The 23,158-nt window shown below is 42.5% G+C and overlaps 1 protein-coding gene across 1 annotated transcript in view; it reads right to left on the bottom strand.

The window, feature by feature from the left end:
* Positions 1 to 18,461, bottom strand: part of LOC121575262 (CUB and sushi domain-containing protein 1-like) — a 190,404-nt gene extending 171,943 nt beyond the window's left edge. The window contains exons 1-6 of the mRNA XM_041888234.2: positions 18,396 to 18,461; positions 17,861 to 17,989; positions 12,980 to 13,097; positions 4,162 to 4,265; positions 3,743 to 3,855; positions 553 to 735 (exon numbers count right to left, since the gene is read on the bottom strand). Coding sequence (XP_041744168.2) covers positions 553 to 735; positions 3,743 to 3,855; positions 4,162 to 4,265; positions 12,980 to 13,097; positions 17,861 to 17,989; positions 18,396 to 18,412 — 664 coding nt within the window. The 5' untranslated portion in view covers positions 18,413 to 18,461. The remainder of the gene's footprint in view (positions 1 to 552; positions 736 to 3,742; positions 3,856 to 4,161; positions 4,266 to 12,979; positions 13,098 to 17,860; positions 17,990 to 18,395) is intronic.
* Between the last annotated feature and the right edge of the window lie 4,697 nt (positions 18,462 to 23,158).

Below are 23,158 nucleotides of genomic sequence, written 5' to 3'. Positions count from 1 at the left end.
ATTTTGTTTGAAATGGTTGGGAATCATGCTTTCCTTTGAATTCTTCAGGTGCCACACATTCTATTAACTGCACCAGGTGGAAGAATATAACCCAGTGTCATGACAGTAGAGAGGCTATCAACCAAGAGCTGACTGCCCTTGGCTGTATAGCTGCTTAACCCTGGTGTCAGCCTGCATGCCAGAGAGAGGGTGAACTGAAAATATTGAACTCTACTAACTAACAATACAGACTTACCTGCAACAGAAGCTCTTACTTTAAATAAAAAATAAACTCTTGAGGCCTCTGTATAGAAACTGTAATTCATAAGCTCAGTGAGCAATGTCTAAATGACGGGAGTAATGATCTTTGAATTGTATAGCTCCAAAATGGACAGTGGGGAGTGTTGACCAAGCGACAACAAATCCCAGAGATGATGACGGCTTTACATGTGTCAGGGGGTATAGTCATAACACCTTCCTTCGGACTGTTGGGACTATGTAGGTGTATCAGATGGATATATCTAAATGAGAGCGCTGTTAATTAAAGTCATACATTTTGAAATGGAGTCTTACACAAGCAGCTGGGTTTGTTTCCAGACCACTGGTTGTTTTGCTGGCATGATATCGTTCTCTCGCCGACCAACTCAAAGGCCGCCTGACACTCGAACGTCAGCATGTCGCCGTGTAAAAAACGCTCCCCCGATCTTCTGCCGTAGGCCGGGATGCCAGGATCCCCACACCCTCCTTTGTCGATTTCTGCAACAAAGTGTTACCATGTTCAAGTTCATTCAGTGGTTTCAATTCCCAAGGACATCTGGTTAGTTGCTCTTAGGGTTGAATGTCCTAAAACTGACATCCACTGAGCAATCTTCAGATCCTGAAAACGTAACATGACAGCTTTCCTCTAACACAACATTCCTTACACAAGTACAATCATCTTAGAACCATCGATATAATCCAATAGAAAACAAGACAGCGAGAGCAATATACCGGCATGCCAACTGTTGTCTATTTCCTCTACATGTTCAGGTGCATTTTCTAGCAGGAGCAAAATGACGTTCTGGAAGAGTTAATTTTTTGTGTTAACAACCAGCGTGCCAGCTCAGTAGCTATCGCTCCACTGGCCCAGCTGAGCAATAATCTACAGGGGATGAGTTTAATTCCAGCAGCACATTCAACAACCTTTGTGAGATGTTAAGTGCCGGTTAAATACCTTTGGAGCTGCCAAGAGCAATTAGTTGAGGGATCTATGCGTAGGCTCCACAATCAGGTTAAGGGCATATCAGCCCGATCGCAACCGTGATGGAGATGTAAAATGTCTTACTAAGGATATACTGTACCATGCTCTTAAACACTAATATGTAAAAAGTGGCTGTCCATCGCTGAATTTATTGTCCAATAACCTAAATTATGATGAGCTGGGAGTCAAATCAGATGTCCAGGACATGTTTACCATTTACATGCATATTGTGGGTGAAATTACAAACATTGAAGAAATAGTAAGCAGGAAATAACATTAAAATATGTGCCATTGATGTACACAGTGGTCTGTTTCAGAGTTAATGCAAACATTTCAGAGATGTCATAAACAACTCAAAGCATCATATCAATGTCCACACAACAAATAACAGAGAAATGTTTGTAATTTCTCTTTATACTCTCTCGGTTTAACTGTTTTCTGGGATATATACTGCATGTTAAAAATATATAGATATACACTACCGGTCAAAAGTTTTAGAACTACTCATTCAAGGGTTTTTCTTTATTTTTACTATTTTCTACATTGTAGAATAATAGTGAATACATCAAAACTATGAAATAACACATGGAATGATGTAGTAACCAAAAAAGTGTTAAACAAATCAAAATATATTTTATATTTGAGATTCTTCAAATAGCCACCCTTTTCCCTGATTACAGCTTTCCACACTCTTGGCATTCTCTCAACCAGCTTCATGAGGTAGTCACCTGGAATGGATTTAAATTAATCAGGTGTGCCTTCTTAAAAGTTAAAAGCGATACGCCATCTCATCTGGTTTGGGCTTAGCGCGACTATCATTTAATTTTCAACAGGACAATGACCCAACACACCTCCAGGCTGTGTAAGGGCTATTTGACCAAGGAGAGTGATGGAGTGCTGCATCAGATGAGCTGGCCTCCACAATCACCCGACCTCAACCAAATTAAGATGGTTTGGGATGAGTTGGACCGCAGAGTGAAGGAAAAGCAGCCAACAAGTGTTCAGCATTTGTGGGAACTCCTTCAAGACTCCTTCAAGCACTCCAGGTGAAGCTGGTTGAGAGAATGCCAAGAGTGTGCAAATCTGTAATCAAGGCAAAGGGTTGCTATTTGAAGAATCTCAAATATATAATATATTTTGATTTGTTTAACACTTTTTTGGTTACTACATGATTCCATATGTGTTTTTTCATAGTTTTGATGTCTTCACTATTATTCTACAATGTAGAACATAGTCAAAATAAATAACAACCCTTGAATGAGCAGGTGTTCTAAAACTTTTGACAGGGAGTGTATATTTATATAAGAGACTGTAGTTCCACCGAATAAAGCTCAGTGAATAAAGCTCATGTTTCCATTTTTCCATAGCAATGGGTTTACTTGGCTCTGATCTCGCATTGTAATGTATCTGGAAATGCATGACAACAAATGCATGCCAGCATTTCTCACACAGATGTAATTATATGATGCATAATACAGGTGAACAAGGCTGACTGAATACTCCCCCAGATACAGTAGACATGGACACCTACTGTATGGGGCCCCCTGACAATAAGTCCCACTTCTTGTACTCAGTGGTTTTGCTGTCAAACATGGTACCCGGACGGTAGGCACTAGTGTGAAATTGGGTTTACACAAAGTTAATTGAGGTGGTGTCATTGTGCAGGGTTATGCATTTTGTTGAGCTGTCAATTGTGCAAACTGTCAGTGTGACAATATAAAGTAAGGGTTGAGACTTGTGTATGAAGGGGTAATAGTAACATCTTAATTAATCTCTAAATGGAAAGTTGATGGTGGTGACAACAGACTTTCCGTACAATGTTTCCACACAAAATATTTTATTGAATAGGGGCCTAAGTAAACTGTACTTCAGTATGTATCAGTAACGAAAATCTCTTCCACTCTCACAGCATGACACTACTTTAATGTGGGTCTGACTTTGCCAGAGTGGCACACTGTGCCCAGTCAACACATGACTTATTAGTGCAAGTTCATTGCTATTCGTCAGTTGGAAGGAATTAGTCCGACCATCTGATACTGGAAATGAATTACCGTTTATGCTGGTGGAAGCAAATTCTGCACATTAGTGTTTATTGAAACAGATGCTTAGATATATTCATAGAACTTTGCTTTGATGTTATTTGGTAGCCTATCCAAAACCAGCCAGTGCATTTCATTTGGAGAACTCTAACATATCAGTGTCTGTGTCAAGCACATATGCTGACCCATTTGCTTTAATCTTTCGCTGAATCTATAGAATTTATGACTTGGCTGGGCATACAGTGAACATTCTACAGGGTGTAAAGAAATTCACATATAGTTGACTAGTTACAAGGACATGCTGGGCAGACCAACACATATCTTTCATATCATATTTTATGTATGCGGAAAAGTGGCACCAACTATGAGACTCAAATAAGCATGGCCTCAACATGAAATGGTAGATGTACAGGGTTTAAAACCGGACCAAATCCATTTTTTGGCAGACCATTGTATATGTTCTCAAAGAGTATGGAAAGCATACCTTCATATAGGGCCTTGAACCCTTGGGACCCAATGGTGTCATCAGACTGGAGATGGAGCCACATCTGGTTGCTCATACTGACTATCAGGTCAGGAACACTGGACCCTGTCAGCCTGAAACACATCACATGGAACTCAATGACTCATTGACTTATTGTCTCTTACTCACATCAGAAGCTCGATTTATTGTTTTTATGCTCCAAAAGCTTTGGCCAGTATTTTCAAGTAAAGGGTAAATGTGTATTAATTACATGACAATTATGTTCAATGTATTATCTGAATAACTGCACAATGTATTGTCCTATTTCATCTGTGTAGACTAGAGCATGCAGTAGTAGGTCTGTGTAACTTTTAAAAAATCATACAGTGAATGCTGGAGGGATAGTCAGAGATAGTAAATGATAAATTCAGGGTACTCACACATAGAGCACTCTCCTGGCATCGCCAATCTTCCCTCCATCCCCCACTGTTAGCGTGTCATATCCTCTCTCAAGATCAAACTCCTCAAAGGCAAGCTTAATAACCTGTTCAAAAAAGGATAAATGTTCCATTGGTTCAAGGACAGCCACGATAGCATGGCCATAAACCATTTTGCAATTGTACTATTTACACAACGCTTCGTTTTTTTTCTTCTTCTATTCATTCTTATATGCTTTGTTTTCCTAGAAACTGTGTCAATTAAAAGACTTGGGTCGGAATTCAGTCATAACAAATTGCCTTTCAAATCATGCAAAAAGTAAACAATCCATACTGTGTCAACCGTGGTTGGGATTTAAACAAATATTTCAAGATTGTTGTGGTTTTGCATCAAAAGTGTAATGCGCTATGATTTAATTCTAACCATAGAGCCCATACAATAATGAGTCTTTTAGCATGTTATGTATAAAAACATCATGGTACTCTTTGGTATGCACCATGGCAAAACATAGCTTCATCATATTAGAGCTGCAAAAGACAGCAACATTGCAGCTGCTGAAGCTTTATCATTTCAAACACGTGTTTTGGATGTGCTGTGATGACCGATTAATTCTCATTGCATAGTATGTGTAAAAAGCAACCCTGCCACTGCTACCAGGGAGGCTGAAATAATGAAACCATGAAATACATTTACAAATTATTTTGGGGTGGCAATGCAATGATGAAATGCAAAAGAGCACGAACAAAGCCTTGAGAAAAAAAGATGCCTCCACATTTGATGCCTGTACAGGAAGAAAGGCAATTAAAAGAGAATTGGATTTGAGCGGAGATTGCTTGAAGGGAAGAAATAAAGCTTAATTAGGACAAACCCATTATCAACATCCTAAAATTATCTCATTTGGGCCATTAAATAACCATTGTTCCCATCCATATTTTTTTATTCTGAGACTTGAAGCACTAATATATTACCTGTGTAGGTTGGGCAATCCTCACTGAAATGTGTAGTAGCAAGCCAAAGGGCCAAAAGTGAATGATCAATGTGAGAGCCTAAACCCTTGAGTACAAGTTCACTGATAGACAGTTTTCTTTTCAGGAGCCTCTGATAACTCACCATGCCATGTACCTTGCCTTCAGAAAGTATTCATACCCCTTGACTTTTCTACCTATCTACACACAATACCCCATAATGACAAAGTATTTTTAGATATGTTTGCAAATTTATAAGAAAAGTTATACCGAAATATCTCATTTACAATCACACCCCTGAGTCAATACTTTGTAGAAGCACCTTTAGCGGCAATTCCAGCTGTGCGTCTTTTTGGGTAAGTATCTAAGAGCTTTGCACACTTGGATTCTACAATATTTGCCCATTATTCTTTTTAATATTCTTGAAGCTCTGTCAAATTGACTGTTGATCATTGCTTGACAGCCATTTTCAAGTCTTGCCATAGATTTTAAAGCCACTCAGGAACATTCAATGTCGTCTTGGTAACCAACTCCAGTGTAGATTTGGCCTTGTGTTTTAGGTTATTGTCCTGTCTGTTGGACAGCAGACTGAAGCAGGTTTTTCTCTAGGATTTTGCCTGTGCTTATAGCAGCATTGGAGTAGTCATTCACAAATCATGTTAACTTATTTAGGCTTGCCATAACAAAGGAGTTGAATACTTATTGACTGAAGACATTTCAGCTTTTAATTTTTTATCAATAATTTTAAAAAATCTACGCAAAAATGTCACTTTTGACATTATGGGGTATTGTGTGTTGATCAGTGACACAAAATCTCAATTTAATCAATTTTAAAGTAAATTAAAGGGGTATGAATAATTTCTGAAGGCACTGTATACTAAACTCTTCAGATATAAAAACAAGGACATTGCAGAGATTAATGACAACAATAGCTTGGGGCAAGATCTAACACACAAATGTTCCTTCAATGACCAATGGCTACTAAAACAAGAATAATATATATTTTAATTGAACTTAACACAATGATGGACTGTCGTTTCTCTTTGCTTATTTGAGCTGTTATTGCCATAATATGGACTCTCTCTTTTACCAAATAGGGCTGTCTTCTGTTTACCCCCCACACACCTTATCACAACACAACTGATTGGCTCAAACGCATTAAGAAGGAAATAAATTCCACAAATTAACTTTTAACAAGGCACACCTGTTAATTGAAATGCATTCCAGGTGACTACCTCATGAATCTGGTTGAGAGAATGCCAAGAGTGTGCAAAGCTCTCATCAAGGTAAAGGGTGGCGACTTTGAAGAATCTCATATCAAAAATATTTTGATTTGTTTAACACTTTTTGGGTTACTACATGATTCCATATGTGTTATTTCATAGTTTGGATGTCTTCACTATTATTCTACAATGTAGAAAATAGTTAAAATAAAGAAAAACCCTTGAATGAGTAGGTGTGTCCAAACTTTTGACTGGTACTGTATGTAGATTTGATAAACGTGTGTTTAATTAGACTGCTGCACCTTCTGTTTCTATATCAATCGTCATGCAATGCACTTCAAAGCGCACAAAAACAAAAAATTGTCTAAGGGTCATTGTGGCAATCCAATGTCCATGAAATGTCAATCTTTGTTGGCATAACACCACTGACAACTCCAATACAGCATAAGCCACCTGAGAGAAATCGCACTGCAGAAAACCAATGTGCGCTAAGATTGAATTACCGAACTATGCATAAATAATAATAAAAAACAGACACCGTACAAAAACATGTAGCAATGTGATGAAGTCATGATGATTGGAACAAGCCAAAATACAAGCCGAGAGACAGACAGGGCTAAGAATAAATTAGCAATTACACACTGACCTGCCATTTACAGTTACAATAGAATATGGAGAGCCTTTCATTTCTGTGTCACTACAATATCCATGTCCATGGTGACTCCCTAAAGCTGTGCCATAACAGTATGTACAGTATATCCTGAAACAAGTGACACCTGTATTGTTGGGATATTTTACTAGTCTTCTCTTATGTCTTGGGATAACATACCGTCAACAGAGGTAAACATATGTTGTTGTTTTCTACGCAACTGTGAGCACCTCTGAAGTTTTTGGACAAGCAATCTGTGTGGAATGTCAAACTTTGTTTCATAGTAAGTGGTTTAAGGCAATCTTAAATGAGAAGTCTACATTACCACCCTCTCAAATTACCCTGTCAAAAACCAATAGGGTTTTTACAGAAGACTTAGCAATGGAGAAAACAGAACTCATGGTCTATATGAACACAATTGCATGCTGACAGCACATCTTGGTGATTGTTCCTTTAACTGGCTTGTTGATCATATTTTAGGGCACTATTGATTTATTTGTTTTATTCAGAACCGAAAGGCATGACGACTGGTTCAATGATTCTGTTTTGTCTTCAATTGTTGATAAGACCTCTAAAATGCTTTTAAAATCTCCCTGTGACTTTGTAGAGATTGTTGATGTTTTGTAACTCATCCAAAATAATCAATGTCTGGTTGGACACCTGTCACTATACATTTTGCCCACTGTTTTGTGTCCCAACGACTTTGTTGTGTCAAAAACATCACACTATTTGTTTATGAATACTGTCTACCAGTTACATACACAAACACTAACACATTGGGGGGTAAATATATTAATGTGTCAATGACTAAATGAATTTCTGAATTGATTATACTCCTTGGGGTAACCTAGTCTGACGTATGATGGTTTGCCAGGTGACTCAGGAAAAACACAGCTCAGTTTAGAGCATACTTTAACATTTAAGTCCAAATGTGAGTTAAAACATTCAAATTATTGTGTCCGCTAAATGTGGTAACAAAATTAATCAAAACTTGCTCCAGACATGAACAAAGTCGTTTGAGGTGCAATTTCCAAAATAGAATATTCCCTATTAACAATAGTGTTATCTTGTTAGAGGGTAAACTGGTAGGCATTGTTAGTACCTGGATGGTTCATTGAGCTGTGGACATCTAGACCTATCCTATACATACACTTGTGGAATCAATGTAACACATTATGGTTGGCTTATGATCACAAATCATCAAGGGATATGATGAGGCAGCACTACTTGTACTTAATGTGAGAAAATATTAGCTGAAGAACAGATCTGAAGAAAGAAACCTTTTATGAGGTTCTTCACACTCTGACCTGCACATACTTTGAAAGCAATCCTTCTTCCAATTAGATGGAGAACATCATTCCTAGGCCCAAACTAGCAACAACAGCCCCAGAATGGACGTTCATTAGATCTGATTGACAGCTACTGTGTCAGTGACGTCCATGTGTTCTAAAAAACTCACCGGTTTGTTTCAAAAAGTAAAAATAAGGTAGCGAGAAAGAAGAACAACTGTTGGCTCACTATCCCAAGAGACTCTGGGATGTTCAATCTCTGCCATCTTTGAGTCTCTTTTAGAATGTTTTCAAAACCCAAGTTTTCCACCAAGATAAATGCTCATGTTTGAATAATGACATGCCACAAATTAGAGAAGGAAATAATGAAAACTTGACTTCCACAGCAAGTACGTTAAAAAGGGCACTTGCTTCTTGCAATAACTACAGGTAAAAACAACTTTCAGAAGAGTAATTTTATTACAAAACATAGACTAATTTAATATAATTCTACACTATACTAACTGCAAAAGTAATTGAGAATAGGTTTAAAGAAAAGGAACAAACGTATCAGTCTGCACAGGAGACAGATAGGAACATTTGACAGATCTTCAGCCATTGGAAGACGATTTAAAGTTTGAACCCATTTAATTAATCCAAACCTCTAAGGAACATGTACTAACTGGAAGATACACTATATATACAAAAGTATGTGGACACCCCTTCAAATTAGTGGATTCTGATATTTCAGCCACACCCGTTGCTGACAGGTGTAAAAAAAAAATTGCACACAGCCATGCAATCTCCATAGACAAGCACTGGCAGTCGAATGGCCTTACTGAAGAGCTCAGTGACTTTCAACGAGGCACAGTCATAGGATGCTACCTTTCCAAAAAGTCAGTTCGTCAAATTTTTGCCCTGCTAGAGCTGCCCCGGTCAACTGTAAGTGCTGTAGTGGAAAGGTCTAGGAGCAACAACGAATGGCTTAGCCGTGAAGTGGTAGGCCACACAAGCTCACAGAATGGGACCGCCAAGTGCTGAAGCGCGTACAAATCTTCTGTCCTTGGTTGCAACACTCACTACCGAGTTCCAAACTGCCCCTGTAAGCAATGTCATCACAATAACTGTTCGTCGGGAGCTTCATGAAATGGGTTTCCATGGCCGAGCAGCCGCACACAAGCCTAAGATCACCATGCGCAATGCCAAGTGTTGACTGGAGTGGTGTAAAGCTCGGTGCCATTGGACTCTGGAGCAGCGGAAAAGCATTCTCTGGAGTGATGAATCACGCTTCACCATCTGGCAGTCCAACGGACAAATCTGGGTTTGGCGGATGCCAGGAGAACGCTACCTGCCCCAATGAATAGTGCCAACTGTAAAGTTTGGTGGAGGAGGAATAATGGTCTGGGGCTGTTTTTCATGGTTTGGGCTAGGCAACTTAGTTCCAGTGAAGGGGAATCTTAACGCTACAGCATACAATGACATTCTAGACGATTCTGTGCTTCCAACTTGGTAGCAACAGTTTGGGGAAGGTCCTTTCCTGTTTCAGCATGACAATGTCCCGTGCACAAAGCGAGGTCCATACAGAAATGGGTTGTCGAGATCGGTGTGGAAGAACATGACTGGCCTGCACAGATCCCTGACCTCAACCCTATCAAATACATTTGGGATAATTTGGAATGCCGACTGCGAGCCAGGCCTAATTGCCCAACATCAGTGCCCGACCTCACTAATGATCATGGCTGAATGGAAGCAAGTCCCCGCAGCAATGTTCCAACATCTAGTGGAAAGCCTTCCCAGAAGAGTGGAGGCTGTTATAGCAGCAAAGTGGGGACCAGCTCCACATTAATGCCCATGATTTTGGAATGATATGTTCGACGAGCAGGTGTCCACATACTTTTGGTCATGTAGTGTACCTCCAATCTTATCTGTCAGAGGTTTTTGCTGAATTTGGGCATGCTGAATATCTGAGTGACATGTCAAACTTTTAACATCATTCTCAAACTACTTTGTAAAGTAATTTCTGCCTTGACTTAATTGACCCGAGTGCTGTTTTGTAGCTGCAGCATTAGCCCCAAGAAAATGAAGTCCCGTTAATTATGTTCATAGGGAGATTTGGTTTTGGGTGGACAGTGTTAATGGCAACATAACAAATACTGGTGGTCACATGCACAAATACATATGCATCAGAGATTCAGCAATTTACAGCCAAGCAGTGGCGTGTATTCATGGATGCCAAGGGAAGCCAGGCTTTCCCAAAAAATGGACTAATAAAAAAAATATATATAGATATTTAATCTTTAATCTCTCTGTGTTTCATACTTTTCCTTCAGTTCGCAAGAGGCTGAATCTATCTCACAGGAGAAAGCATCCGAGCGAGCGAAACAGCGCCCCTCTGTCTCTCTATGTGTAGGCCATCTTTCTGATGCTGTCTGGTCCAAATGAGTATTGCATTGTTGCCGCCTGTAGCATTGAAGGCAAGGCAAGCCAGCAAGCATCTGGCCTTCCTTGACAAAAAAAGTATAGAAAATGTGCCAATCAGCCTTGAGCTAAACTGAGCGAGCTCAACTGTGAATGGTCCTGGCGCACCAAAAAAAAGTGTCAAGGGAAGCCAGCTTGGATTTGGTGTCACTCCTGTCAAATCCCATTGGGAGCATACGTCATTGACAGAAAAACTTGAATTGTTGCATTTATTTGTGTTGTTGTCCTCCGGTGGCTAGCTAGCCAGCTAGCTAAAATTGGTCCTTTCCTAAATTAGCCATGGATGGAGATAGGGATTTGGACTTGTGGTTTTACTTAATTCTCCGTACTGGCCAACGATTATAACGGCGATTCTGTTCCAACCATTAATTCATACATTTTTGTGCCCCTGGCCTGAGAGGATGGAAGTTCAATATGTAGCCAGATGTAGAAGTCTTATGTTAACTAGCTAACGTTGCCCATGAATGGAAGTTAGGCTAGCGAGCAAGCATTTTAGCCAGGTAGCCTAAGACAACAAAAAATAAAAGCGTGTACTGTATGACAAAGTAATAGACCGTTTTGTCAACATGAAAGAGAGGAGGATGGCATTGGCGTTTCTCTACAAGTAGGGTAAGTCAACATGTTCTTCTACTTGCACGAACGCGCACGCACAAACACACACACACACACACACACAGACACACACACACGCACACACACACAGAAATCAGAACCATGGACAGCCACATCATATTTAGCTTACGTTGATTGGACTAAATTGTTTTTGGTATGTTTTAGTTGTCACTGTACTAGACTAAGCAGAGGTGACTTTATGATGTTCAAATGTTGAAGTTGAAATGGTGCTGGAATAGTGGAGGCAGCTCCTGTTTTCTTTGCGACTTGCGGTAACTCTCTGTGGTTCTAAATCAATAGTTGTTTAGTGGTCCAAACATTTTGGATTGACTTGCTTGACCATGCTGTCTGTTACTGTACATGCAATATGCTTTGTGGACACTGGACAGAGGTTGCGATCCGGTTTTGTGATAAAACAAAGGTGTGGTTGAATGTATTCTGCCACTGTGTCTTCTTATTGTCTCTGCCTTTAGGCCTATATAGCACGGTGTCAAGGCATATGAATTAACAGGTTATAGAGCAAACAGCGCAATTATCACAGCACATAGGTTGTAATATGGCTTTTTGGGGGGCTTGGCTTCCCTAGAGATTTTACCCACGCACCGCTACTGCAGCCAACTGATTATTAATTTCCAATCACTTTGAAGAGTTCCATTTCCTTTAAGGCACACTTTCTTGAAGTATCCATAATTTACAGCAGGAGATATTAATTACTGTTTGCTTTATCTTTAGTGCTCTGACCCCTACGTTGCACAAGGGATATAAAAGACAAGTAGAAATCATTAATTTAACAGTTTCAAGTGGGCCCTCTTTATAAAATTAGATTTTTTTCTGATAATTTGCCTCATATTTGTTATGATCATTTAGTGATTTTTAATGCCATTTGTATGCTAATGCACACAATGGCATTGCATTAATACGGTAACATAATCATAATTACGTGCTTGGATCCCACCCCACCATGGAATAGGTATGTATACATTGCACCAGCATGATTCCAATATTGCTCTTGAAACTTTTCTGACATTGAGGTGACTGAATTAAAATAATACAATATAATTTTTGGGGTTTCTTTTGTGTTTTGTTGTCTTTTATTTTTCTCACAGAAATCATCTCCATTCTTGCCGTTAACTTGTGGAGTTTATTATTGAAAGAAAATGAAATAAACATGGAGTATGCCAAGTAAAAACAAATTGTTTAATCGCTGAATAAAAACAATGCATGATAATGAAATGTTTAATTAACAATGCCAATGAAGTCATCCAATGAAGTCATGGGTTGTTTGGCATCATGCAGGGTACATATAAACACAGCACACATTTGTCATAATGTCAAGGTTCATGCCTCACATACTATTTTGCTTTACAGAACATTTTGTCTTTCATAAGATGTGTCCTATTGGGTCACTGTCACAACAAAATATATTTGGAGCAAAAAAATCTCTCAGACTGCCTCCAAAATATTTTGATTTTGCCTCGATACTCAACTTGCAAAATACAACAAAAAATGAATTAAATGATTGAAGTTGAACCATTCACCTTGCAGGGGGATTCATTAGCAAGTATATGAATGCTGATAACTTACTGTGTTTAAGTGAAAGAAAGAAGAAAATAAATCTGACTCACCTTCCCATTGTCCACTGCTGTTATGACCCAGACACAGTGGGCATTATTTTCATACTGAACAGGGTAATTAGGGGAGGTGATGAAGCCCTTTGGTCCTCTTAAATTAGAGCCACATGTTCTCGCTGTTGAAATAAAATAAAATACATCTATCAGAAATTATATGGATGCTACATTGGAAACAACAATGCAATGATCAACAGGTGATATACATCCCACAATCACACTGAGAAAGATGAGCCATTAGGTAAAGCAATAACCTCAACCAACTCCAGAAATAGACTTGACACTGCTGTACATTTTCTGTAAAACAGTTAGTCGTGGAATGCATTCATTCCACGACTATGGACACTTTCTCATAGAAAATGTGTCTGGAATCTTAAGGTTGAATTCCAGCCTACTAAGAAGAGGTATCTACAGTGGTATCCTTCACTGAAAGGCTGGAAGCCAACATGCTTGTTTACAAAACAGTGCCTTTTAATTACTCAAACGTTATCCTCTCCACAACAGCTGAGGATTGGTGAGTGAAATCATCAAGAGGTGAAGCTGAAAAATATTAATTATGAAATCTCTGATGACTACGCTGTGCGCCTGTTAATTATCGAAGAGTCAGAGGGTTCCATAGAGTCGGTAGAAAAAAATGCCAAAACGAGCACATTCTTCATTTACAGGTCGGAAACACATTCTATAATTAACTAAGTAATCACCTGGGATCATGCCCATCCGGGAGAGAAAAGAGCAGCAGTGGATCTCTGGCCTGGAGGCTTTTTAACTTCACATTTAATGGCTTTTACCGGTTACTTAGCTCCGCATGGAGGAGGTGGTAGAGGAGAGAAGTTTGGGGGTGAAGTGGTAGTAGAGTGTTATTCTTAAAGGTTTTACTGGGTGATGCTGTGACAAAAAGTATCTGGATCAATCAGTACTTCCCAGGAAAGGTGCTAAGAAATTGTCAAACATGGTTACTCTTCCTTCTGGATGGTTGACATACTGCCTCATTTCATTTTGATTAATGTTTTCTGGAGGCCTGTGTCCTCTATGGCTTTGAAAGTTAGAACTCTGCAGATCTCACCTCAGGACCGAAATTGAACCAGGTTGTCTCAGTCGCGACCCAATATTTGCATTCCTATTTTTTTGTTGCCAAAACGCAATCTGGAAAACTATTTTTAATGCTATATTGATAGCAAATGTAAAAAATATACTCTATCGGTGAAAAGTTTTAGAACACCTACTTATTCATGGGTTTTTCTATATTTTTACTATTTTCTACATTGTATAATAATAGGGAAGACATCAAAACTATGAAATAACACGTATGGAATCATGTACTAACCAAAAAAGTGTTAAACAAATCTAAATATATGTTATATTTGAGATTCTACAAATAGCCACCCTTTGCCTTGATGACAGATTTGCACACTCTTGGCATTCTCTCAACCAGCTTCATGAGGTAGTCACCTGGAATGCATTTCAATTAACAGGTGTGCCTTCTTAAAAGTTAATTTGTAGAATTTATTTCCTTCTTGATGCGCTTGAGTCAATCAGTTGTGTTGTGACAAGGTAGGGGGGGTATACAGCAGATAGCCCTATTTGGTAAAATACCATGTCCATATTATGTCAAGAACAGCTCAAATAAGCAAAGAGAAACGACAGTCCATCATTACTTTAAGACATGAAGGTCAGTTAATACGGAACATTTCAAGAACTTTGAAAGTTTCTTCAAGTGCTGTTGCAAAAACCATCAAGCGCTATGATGAAACTGGCTCTCATGAGGACCGCCAAAGGAATGGAAGACCCAGAGTTACCTCTGCTGCAGAGGATAAGTTCATTAGAGTTACCAGCCTCAGAAATTGCAGCCCAAATAAATGCTTCATAGAGTTCAAGTAACAGACACATCTCAACATCAACTGTTCAGAGGAGACTGTGTGAATCAGGCCTTCATGGTCGAATTGCTGCAAAGAAACCACTACTAAAGGACACCAATAAGAAGAAGAGACTTGCTTGGACCAAGAAACACGAGACATTTACATTAGACCGGTGGAAATATGTCCTTTGGTCTGGAGTCCAAATTGGAGATTTGTGAGACGAGTTGTGGGTGAACAGATGATCTCTGCATGTGTAGTTCCCACCGTAAAGTATGGAGGAGGAGGTGTTATGTGTGGGGGTGCTTTGCTGGTGACACTGTCTGTGATTTATTTAGAATTCAAGGCACACTTAACCAGCATGGCTACCACAGCATTCTGCAGCGATACGCCATCCCATCTGGTTTGGGCTTAGTGGGTTTATCATTTGTTTTTCAACAGGACAATGACCCAACACATCTCCAGGCTGTGTAAGGGCTATTTTACCAAGAAGGAGAGTGATGGAGTGCTGCATCAGATGACCTGGCCTCCACAATCCCCCGATCTCAACCAAATTGAGATGGTTTGGGATGAGTCGGACGGCAGAGTGAAGGAAAAGCAGCCAACAAGTGCTCAGCATATGTGGGAACTCTTTCAAGACTGTTGGAAAAGCATTCCAGGTGAAGCTGGTTGAGAGAATGCCAAGAATGTGCAATGCTGTCATCAAGGCAAAGGGTGGCTATTTGAATAATCTCAAATATAAAATATATTTTGATTTGTATAACACTTTTTTGGTTACTACATGATTCCATATGTGTTATTTCATAGTTTTGATGTCTTCACTATTATCCTACAATGTAGAAAATAGTAAAAATAAATAAAAACCGTTGAATGAGTTGGTGTTCTAAAACTTTTGACCGTTAGTGTATATATATACAGCTCTGGAAAAAATGTAGAGACCACTGCAAATGTTTCTTAAATCAGCATCTCTACATGTATGACAGCCATTCCATTCCAGTGTCTGTTGAATTCCAACACAGGCACACCTCATTCTACTGAATTAGGTACTGATTAGGTGATCACCTGAACCAAATCTTATTTAACGGGGAAATGTATAAAAACCACTGCTGTGGTCATCACTATCCTCTTGCAATAGGACCAGCTGGATGGCAAAAATTGTGCTAATAGTACCTCAAAAGTAATATTAATCAAAAAATAACTATTGACCATGCCAAAAGAGTTGAAAAGGAAAGTTTTGAGTGAGGAAAAGAAAGGTTCAATTCTGGCTTTACTGGCAGAGGGATACAGTGAGCGTCAGGTAGCTTCCATCCTTAACATTTCAAAGACGGCGGTTCATAAGTCAAGCAGCAGACATTGGGGACAACAAAGCTACAGACCGGCAGAGGGCAAAAACGACTCTTTACTGACCGGGATGACCGCCAACTCATTCGAATGTCACTCAACAACCGTAGGATGACATCATATGACCTACAAAAATAATGGCAAAAGGCAGCTGGGGTGAAGTGCACGGCGAGGACGGTTCGAAACAGGCTCCAAGGGGCAGGGCTGAAGTCGTGCAAAGCTAGAAAAAAGCCCTTCATCAATGAGAAGAAAAGAAGAGCCAGGCTGAGGTTTGCAAAAGACCATAAGGATTGGACCGTAGAGGACTGGAGTAAGGTCATCTTCTCTGATGAGTCCAATTTTCAGCTTTGGGCAACACCTGGTCGTCTAATGGTTAGACGGAGACCTGGAGAGGCCTACAAGCCACAGTGTCTCGCACCCACTGTGAAATTTGGTGGAGGATCGGTGATGATCTGGGGGTGCTTCAGCAAGGCTGGAATCGGGCAGATTTGTCTTTGTGAATCACGCATGAATCAAGCCACGTACAAGGTTGTCCTGGAAGAAAACTTGCTTCCTTTTGCTCTGACATTGTTCCCCAACTCTGAGGATTGGTTTTTCCAGCAGGACAATGTGCCATGCCACAAAGCCAGGTCAATGAAGGTGTGGATGGAGGACCACCAGATCAAGACCCTGTCATGGCCAGCCCAATCTCCAGACCTGAACCCCATTGAAAACTTCTGGAATGTGATCAAGAGGAAGATGGATGGTCACAGGCCATCAAACAAAGCCGAGCTGCTTGAATCTTTGCGCCAGGAGTGGCATAAAGTCACCCAACATCAATGTGAAAGACTGGAGGAGAGCATGCCAAGACGCATGAAAGCTGTGATTGAAAATCAGGGTTATTCCACCAAATATTGATTTCTGAACTCTTCGTAAGTAAAAACATTACTATTGTGTTGTTTAAAAATGAAGATGAACTTATTTTCCTTGCATTATTTGAGGTCTGACAACACTGCATATTTTTTGTTATTTTGACCAGTTCTCATTTTCTGCAAATAAATGCTCTAAATTACAAAAATTTTATTTGGAATTTGGAAGAAATGTTGTCAGTAGTTTATAGAATAAAACAAAAATGTTATTTTTACCCAAACACATACCTATAAATAGTAAAACCTTAGAAACTGATAATTTTGCAGTGGTCTCTTAATTTTTTCCGCAGCTGTATATAGTAAAAACAACCCTTTTCTGTTTTCGTACACAGCATGTGCTAACAAAAGCCTACTATGCAGTCATAATCATTTTGGGAGCTCATGTGATATTCATCCCAGCTATTAACACTTCAAAGGAAGACAGCTTGCAGTTACTGCCTCTCACAGATGGCTAACAACTGCAAGTCTCAATAAAGACAGAGAGAAGACATCTCAATGCTTTTAAATCAAGGGGATTGAATCTTGAATAGCCTTTGAAAATTCCAGGTAAAGCCATGGTAATATGAAGAATATAGAACATTCAAGTCTTTGACCTGGTTAGTAGTAGGTAACAGTTAAATCCTCGAAATAAAAGAATCTCTGTACTGTAGTCCCTCACCATTGAACACCCCACACCCTACTCACAATTGGTGCGTGTCCCCCATCTCCCTTAACGAGATGTGAAAATGTACCAACAGAAAGTGTTGGGATGGGAAATGGCCTGCCTGGGTTCACACTTACTGCGGCAGATAGGCCTGTGGTCACTCCACGCAGCCAGCGTCTCTGTCACTCTCTGGCAAGTGATGCTCTTTGATCCCTGAAGCACATAGCTGTCATCGCAGGAAAACTGGATGCTGGCTCCGACCCTATGGGAGTTGGAGAAACAAATGACCGTCAGTGACTGACCTGCCGCACAGAACTCACCATCAACCCCTGGCCCCTCTATGGCTGTGACAGACTTTCTTCCTCGAAATATCATTTTTTTTCTCTGTGTACAAGTTCCCTACCATTCTCAAGTTTCTTTGTTTTTAATGGTGATAAGTAAGTCTGCCTCCTTAACAAACAAGTAATGACCCTTGTTGAATTAAGGCATCTTCTCTAAGAGGATCTTATCACCTATTGAGGGGGTGCAATTGCAGTCACTAATGGTGATGGCATAACAGTGGGGGTTTAAAAATGCAACACAGCAGGGCTCGCCCCGATTAAAGCTGTTCCACACAGTTCCCATTACACTGACACCAAACCTGATAAGAGTGAAGAAAAGGCACCCACTGAAAGTCAAAGCCCATCCTCTTCCCATTCTCTGGAATCCCAGGATCTGGACAAATGTCTGCTGCCATGCCCCCTTGGCTCACTACAGAAAGAGGATAAAGGTGGAATACAGAGTTGTGAGGGAAAAGAGGTACCAAACCTATTGAAATACTAGTGACAGATATTATATAATAATACCATGAAAGTGGTGCACCACAAGTGCACTGTATATACCGGGTAGGTATGGAAAAAATACATATATAATAATAATCAAAGTAATGTAATAAGCTTGATTGTACAGTTTATGACTAATTGATTCATTGACACTACAAAATATACACACTGATTGTTAGAAAAAAAGGTTAGGTTTTCTATAGAGGCTGAGATACTTTTAACAAAGGCCCATATCGATGCTCCATAAGAAGTGCTGACAAGAATCTGAAAGGTGGTCACGGATTCTGCCGAGGCTGCCCCTCCTCCTTGCTCGGGCAGGCTGCGGCGTTCGTCGTCACCGGAATACTAGCTACTGCCGATCTATGTTCTATGTTTCTATGTTGCACCTGTTGTCTATTGTTACACACCTGTTGCCCATTATTGTAATCACACCTTCCCTATTTAACCCAGTGGCTACCAATGTGTTTTGTGCGTGGTTGTTTTTCGTTTCGTGTGTCGTTGGTGAGCGGGTTAGTTCCTTCCTGTGTGGAGGTATTTCTGTGTTGTTTTCTTTACTCATTTTCAGTAAAGTACGTTTCTTCGAGTTCTGTGTCCTGCGCCTGACTTCGATCCACCGCATTACACTGACACTCGTTACAGAACCACGCACCATCTATGGAGTCAGCAGGTACAGCCCGTCAGTCCGAATCGATGGAGGAACGATTTCAACAACAGGAGAGTATCATCCAGGCGCTCGGCACCGCCATGGAGAGGGTGATGAATACTATGGACCATTAGGAGAGAGGTGGCCTTCCCACACCTCCTCCAACCACTCTACCACCCATACCACAGTCCACCTGGGCCCAGTGTTATTCGGCTCTCGCTCCCGAGGGCATATGACGGTACACCAGCCGGGTGTCAGGGTTTCCTTCTCCAGGTAGAGCTCTACCTGGCAACCATTCACCCGGCGCCCTCGGGATACGAGAGTGTGTCCGCCCTCATCTCCTGTCTGTCGGGGAAGACGCTTGAGTGGGCTAACGCCGAGTGGGGAGGAATTGACGCTGCATCGGTCCGCTACGAGGATTTCACCCGCCACTTCCGGGCGGTATTCCATCATCCACCGGAGGGGAGAGCGGCAGGCGAGCGTCTGTTCCACCTACGACAGTGGTCCTCTGTAGCTCAGCTGGTAGAGCACGGCGCTTGTAACGCCAAGGTAGTGGGTTCGATCCCCGGGACCACCCATACACAAAAAATAAAATAAATGTATGCACGCATGACTGTAAGTCGCTTTGGATAAAAGCGTCTGCTAAATGGCATATTATATTATTATTATTATACGACAGGAGAGGAGGAGCGCCCAGGATTTTGCGCTGGAGTTCAGGACATTGGCAGCCAGCGCCGGATGGAATGAGAGGGCCCTGATCGACCACTATCGGTGCAGCCTAAGGGAGGACGTTCGGCGGGAACTGGCCTGCAGGGATTCCAATCTCAACCTGGACCAACTGGTGGAGATGTCCATCAGGCTGGATAACCTGTTGGAGACCCGCGGACGTTCTGATCGGGGTCCATTCATTCCATCCCCCAGCACCTCCGACTCTACCTCCATGGAGCTCGGAGGTGCTGCGCTTAGGGAGACCAGGAGAGGGGCCATCCCCTGCACCAACTGTGGCCTCAGAGGACACACTGCGGGTCGGTGCTGGGGAGGGTCCCCAGGGAGTCGAGGCAGTAAGCAGAGCACTGGTCAACCATCTCAGGTGAGTAGGCACCCGACTCACCCAGAGCTCCCTGTTGGTCAGTTGTGTATAGAGGTTGTGTTTCCAGAGTTTTCTCCTCATTCCCAGCATAAGGCGCTAGTAAATTCAGGCGCAACTGGGAATTTTATTGATCGTCAATATTCTCATAGGTTAGGGATTCCTACTGTTCGTGTTGATGTGCCCTTCCCTATCCACGCATTAGATAGTCGCCCGCTAGGGTCATGTCTAATCAGGGAGGTTACCGCACCACTCTTAATGAGGACGCAGGGGGGTCATGAGGAGAGGATTAGTCTCTATCTGATTGATTATCCTGCGTATCCTGTGGTGTTGGGACTTCCCTGGTTAACCACTCATGATCCCACTATTTCCTGGCAACAGAGGGCTCTCAAGGGATGGTCCAGTCAGTGCTCAGGGAGGTGTGTAGGGGTTTCCTTGGGGGCTACTACGGTGGAGAGTCCAAACCAGGTCTCCACAGTGCACATTCCTTCTGAGTATGCCGATTTGGGTCTCGCCTTCAGTAAGAAGAGGGCGACTAAATTACCACCCCATCGTCTGGGGGATTGTGCGATAAATCTCCAGGTAGGTGCTGCACTTCCCCGGAGTCACGTGTATCCTCTGTCACAGGCGGAGAAGGCGGCTATGGAAACATATGTCTCCGAATCTCTGAGACAGGGATACATTCGGCTTTCCACTTCACCTGTTTCCTCAAGTTTATTTTTCGTGAAGAAGAAGGATGGTGGGTTACGCCCGTGCATTGATTACCGTGGGCTTAATCAGATCACTGTCAAGTACAGCTATCCCTTACCTCTGATAGCATGTATGACGGAATCACTGCACGGGGCGCACTTCTTCACGAAATTGGATCTCAGGAGTGCGTACAATCTGGTGCGTATTCGGGAAGGAGATGAGTGGAAGACGGCTTTCAGCACTACCTCAGGACACTATGAGTACCTCGTCATGCCATAAGGGTTGACGAATGCTCCATCAGTCTTCCAAGCCTTTGTCGATGAGATTTTCAGGGATCTGCACGGACAGGGTGTAGTGGTGTATATTGATGACATTCTCATATACTCCGCTACACGGGCCGAGCATGTGTCCCTGGTGCGTAAAGTACTTGGACGACTGTTGAAGCATGACCTGTATGCCAAGGCGGAGAAATGCCTGTTCTTTCAGGAGTCCATCTCCTTCCTAGGGTCCGCGTCTGGGGTGAAAATGGAAAGTGACCGCATTTCGGCCGTGCGTAATTGGCCGACTCCAACCACGGTGAAGGAGGTGCAGCAATTTTTGGGATTTGCCAATTACTACCGGAGGTTTATCCGGGGCTTTGGTCAGGTAGCGGCTCCCATTACCTCATTGCTGAAGGGGGGACCGGTGCGTCTGCGGTGGTCAGCTGAGGCGGACAGGGCGTTCAATCATCTGAAGAACCTGTTTACCTCGGCTCCAGTGCTGGCTCATCTGGATCCCTCCTTGGCCTTCACGGTTGAGGTGGACGCGTCGGAGGCTGGGATAGGTGCTGTACTTTCCCAGCGCTCAGGCACACCACCCAAGCTCCGCCCCTGTGCGTTCTTTTCTAAGAAGCTCAGTCCGGCGGAGCGCAACTATGATGTGGGGGACCGAGAGCTGTTGGCCGTGGTCCAAGCCCTGAAAGCGTGGAGACATTGGCTTGAGGGGGCTAACCACCCTTTTCTCATTTTGACTGACCACCGCAATCTGGAGTACATCCGTGCAGCGAATAGATTAAACCCTCGCCAGGCAAGGTGGTCAATGTTTCTCACCCGTTTTTGTTTCACCCTTTCGTACAGGCCAGGTTCCCAGAATGCTAAGGCAGATGCTCTGTCCCGACTGTATGACACGGAGGAGAGTTCCGTGGAGCCCACTCCCATACTTCCGGTGTCGTGTCTGGTGGCACCGGTGGTGTGGGAGGTGGACGTGGACATCGAGCGGGCGTTGCGTAACGAACCCACTCCTCCCCAGTGTCCAGAGGGTCGTGTGTACATCCCGCTGGAGGTCTGCGATCGGTTGATCTATTGGGCTCACGGGTAGGGGTTGCAATTTCCCTCTGGTCATCCTGGTATCGGTCGGACAGTGCATTGTCTTAGTGGGAAGTACTGGTGGCCCACCTTAGCTAAGGACGTGAGGGTTTATGTTTCCTCCTGCTCGGTGTGCGCCCAGTGTAAGGCTCCTAGACACCTGCCCAGAGGGAAATTGCAACCCCTACCCGTTCCACAACGACCGTGGTCCCACCTATCGGTGGATTTCGTGACAGATCTTCCTCCCTCACAAGGGAATACCACGATCCTGGTCGTTGTGGATCGGTTTTCTAAGTCCTGCTGCCTCATTGCTCTGCCCGGTATCCCTACGGCCCTACAGACTGCTGAGGCCCTATTTACACACGTCTTCCGGCACTATGGGATACCTGAGGATATAGTGTCTGATCGGGGTTCCCAGTTCACCTCGAGGGTTTGGAGGGCGTTCATGGAACGTCTGGGAGTCTCAGTCAGCCTGACCTCAGGGTTTCACCCCAAACGTAACGGGCAGGTGGAGAGAGTCAACCAGGAGGTGGATAGGTTTCTGAGGTTGTTTGCCAGGACCGGCGGGGGGAGTGGTCGGTTTTCCTCCCCTGGGCAGAGATGGCCTAAAACTCACTCCGCCACTCCTCCACTAACCTTACTCCATTCCAGTGTGTATTAGGTTATCAGCCGGTTCTGGCACCTTGGCATCAGAGCCAGATCGAGGCACCTGCGGTGGATGAATGGTTTCGGCGCTCGCAGGAGACCTGGAACGCTGCCCATGTGCGCCTGCAGCGGGGCATCGGGCAGCAGAAGGCGGCGCCAGTGAGGCTCCGGTGTATGCACCGGGGGACCGGGTCTGGCTCTC

The sequence above is a fragment of the Coregonus clupeaformis genome, chromosome 1, assembly GCF_020615455.1.
Source record: "Coregonus clupeaformis isolate EN_2021a chromosome 1, ASM2061545v1, whole genome shotgun sequence".
Classification (NCBI taxonomy): domain Eukaryota; kingdom Metazoa; phylum Chordata; class Actinopteri; order Salmoniformes; family Salmonidae; genus Coregonus; species Coregonus clupeaformis.
The sequence above is the reverse complement of the archived record's forward strand: the minus strand, read 5'-3'. Positions and strand labels throughout refer to the sequence as shown.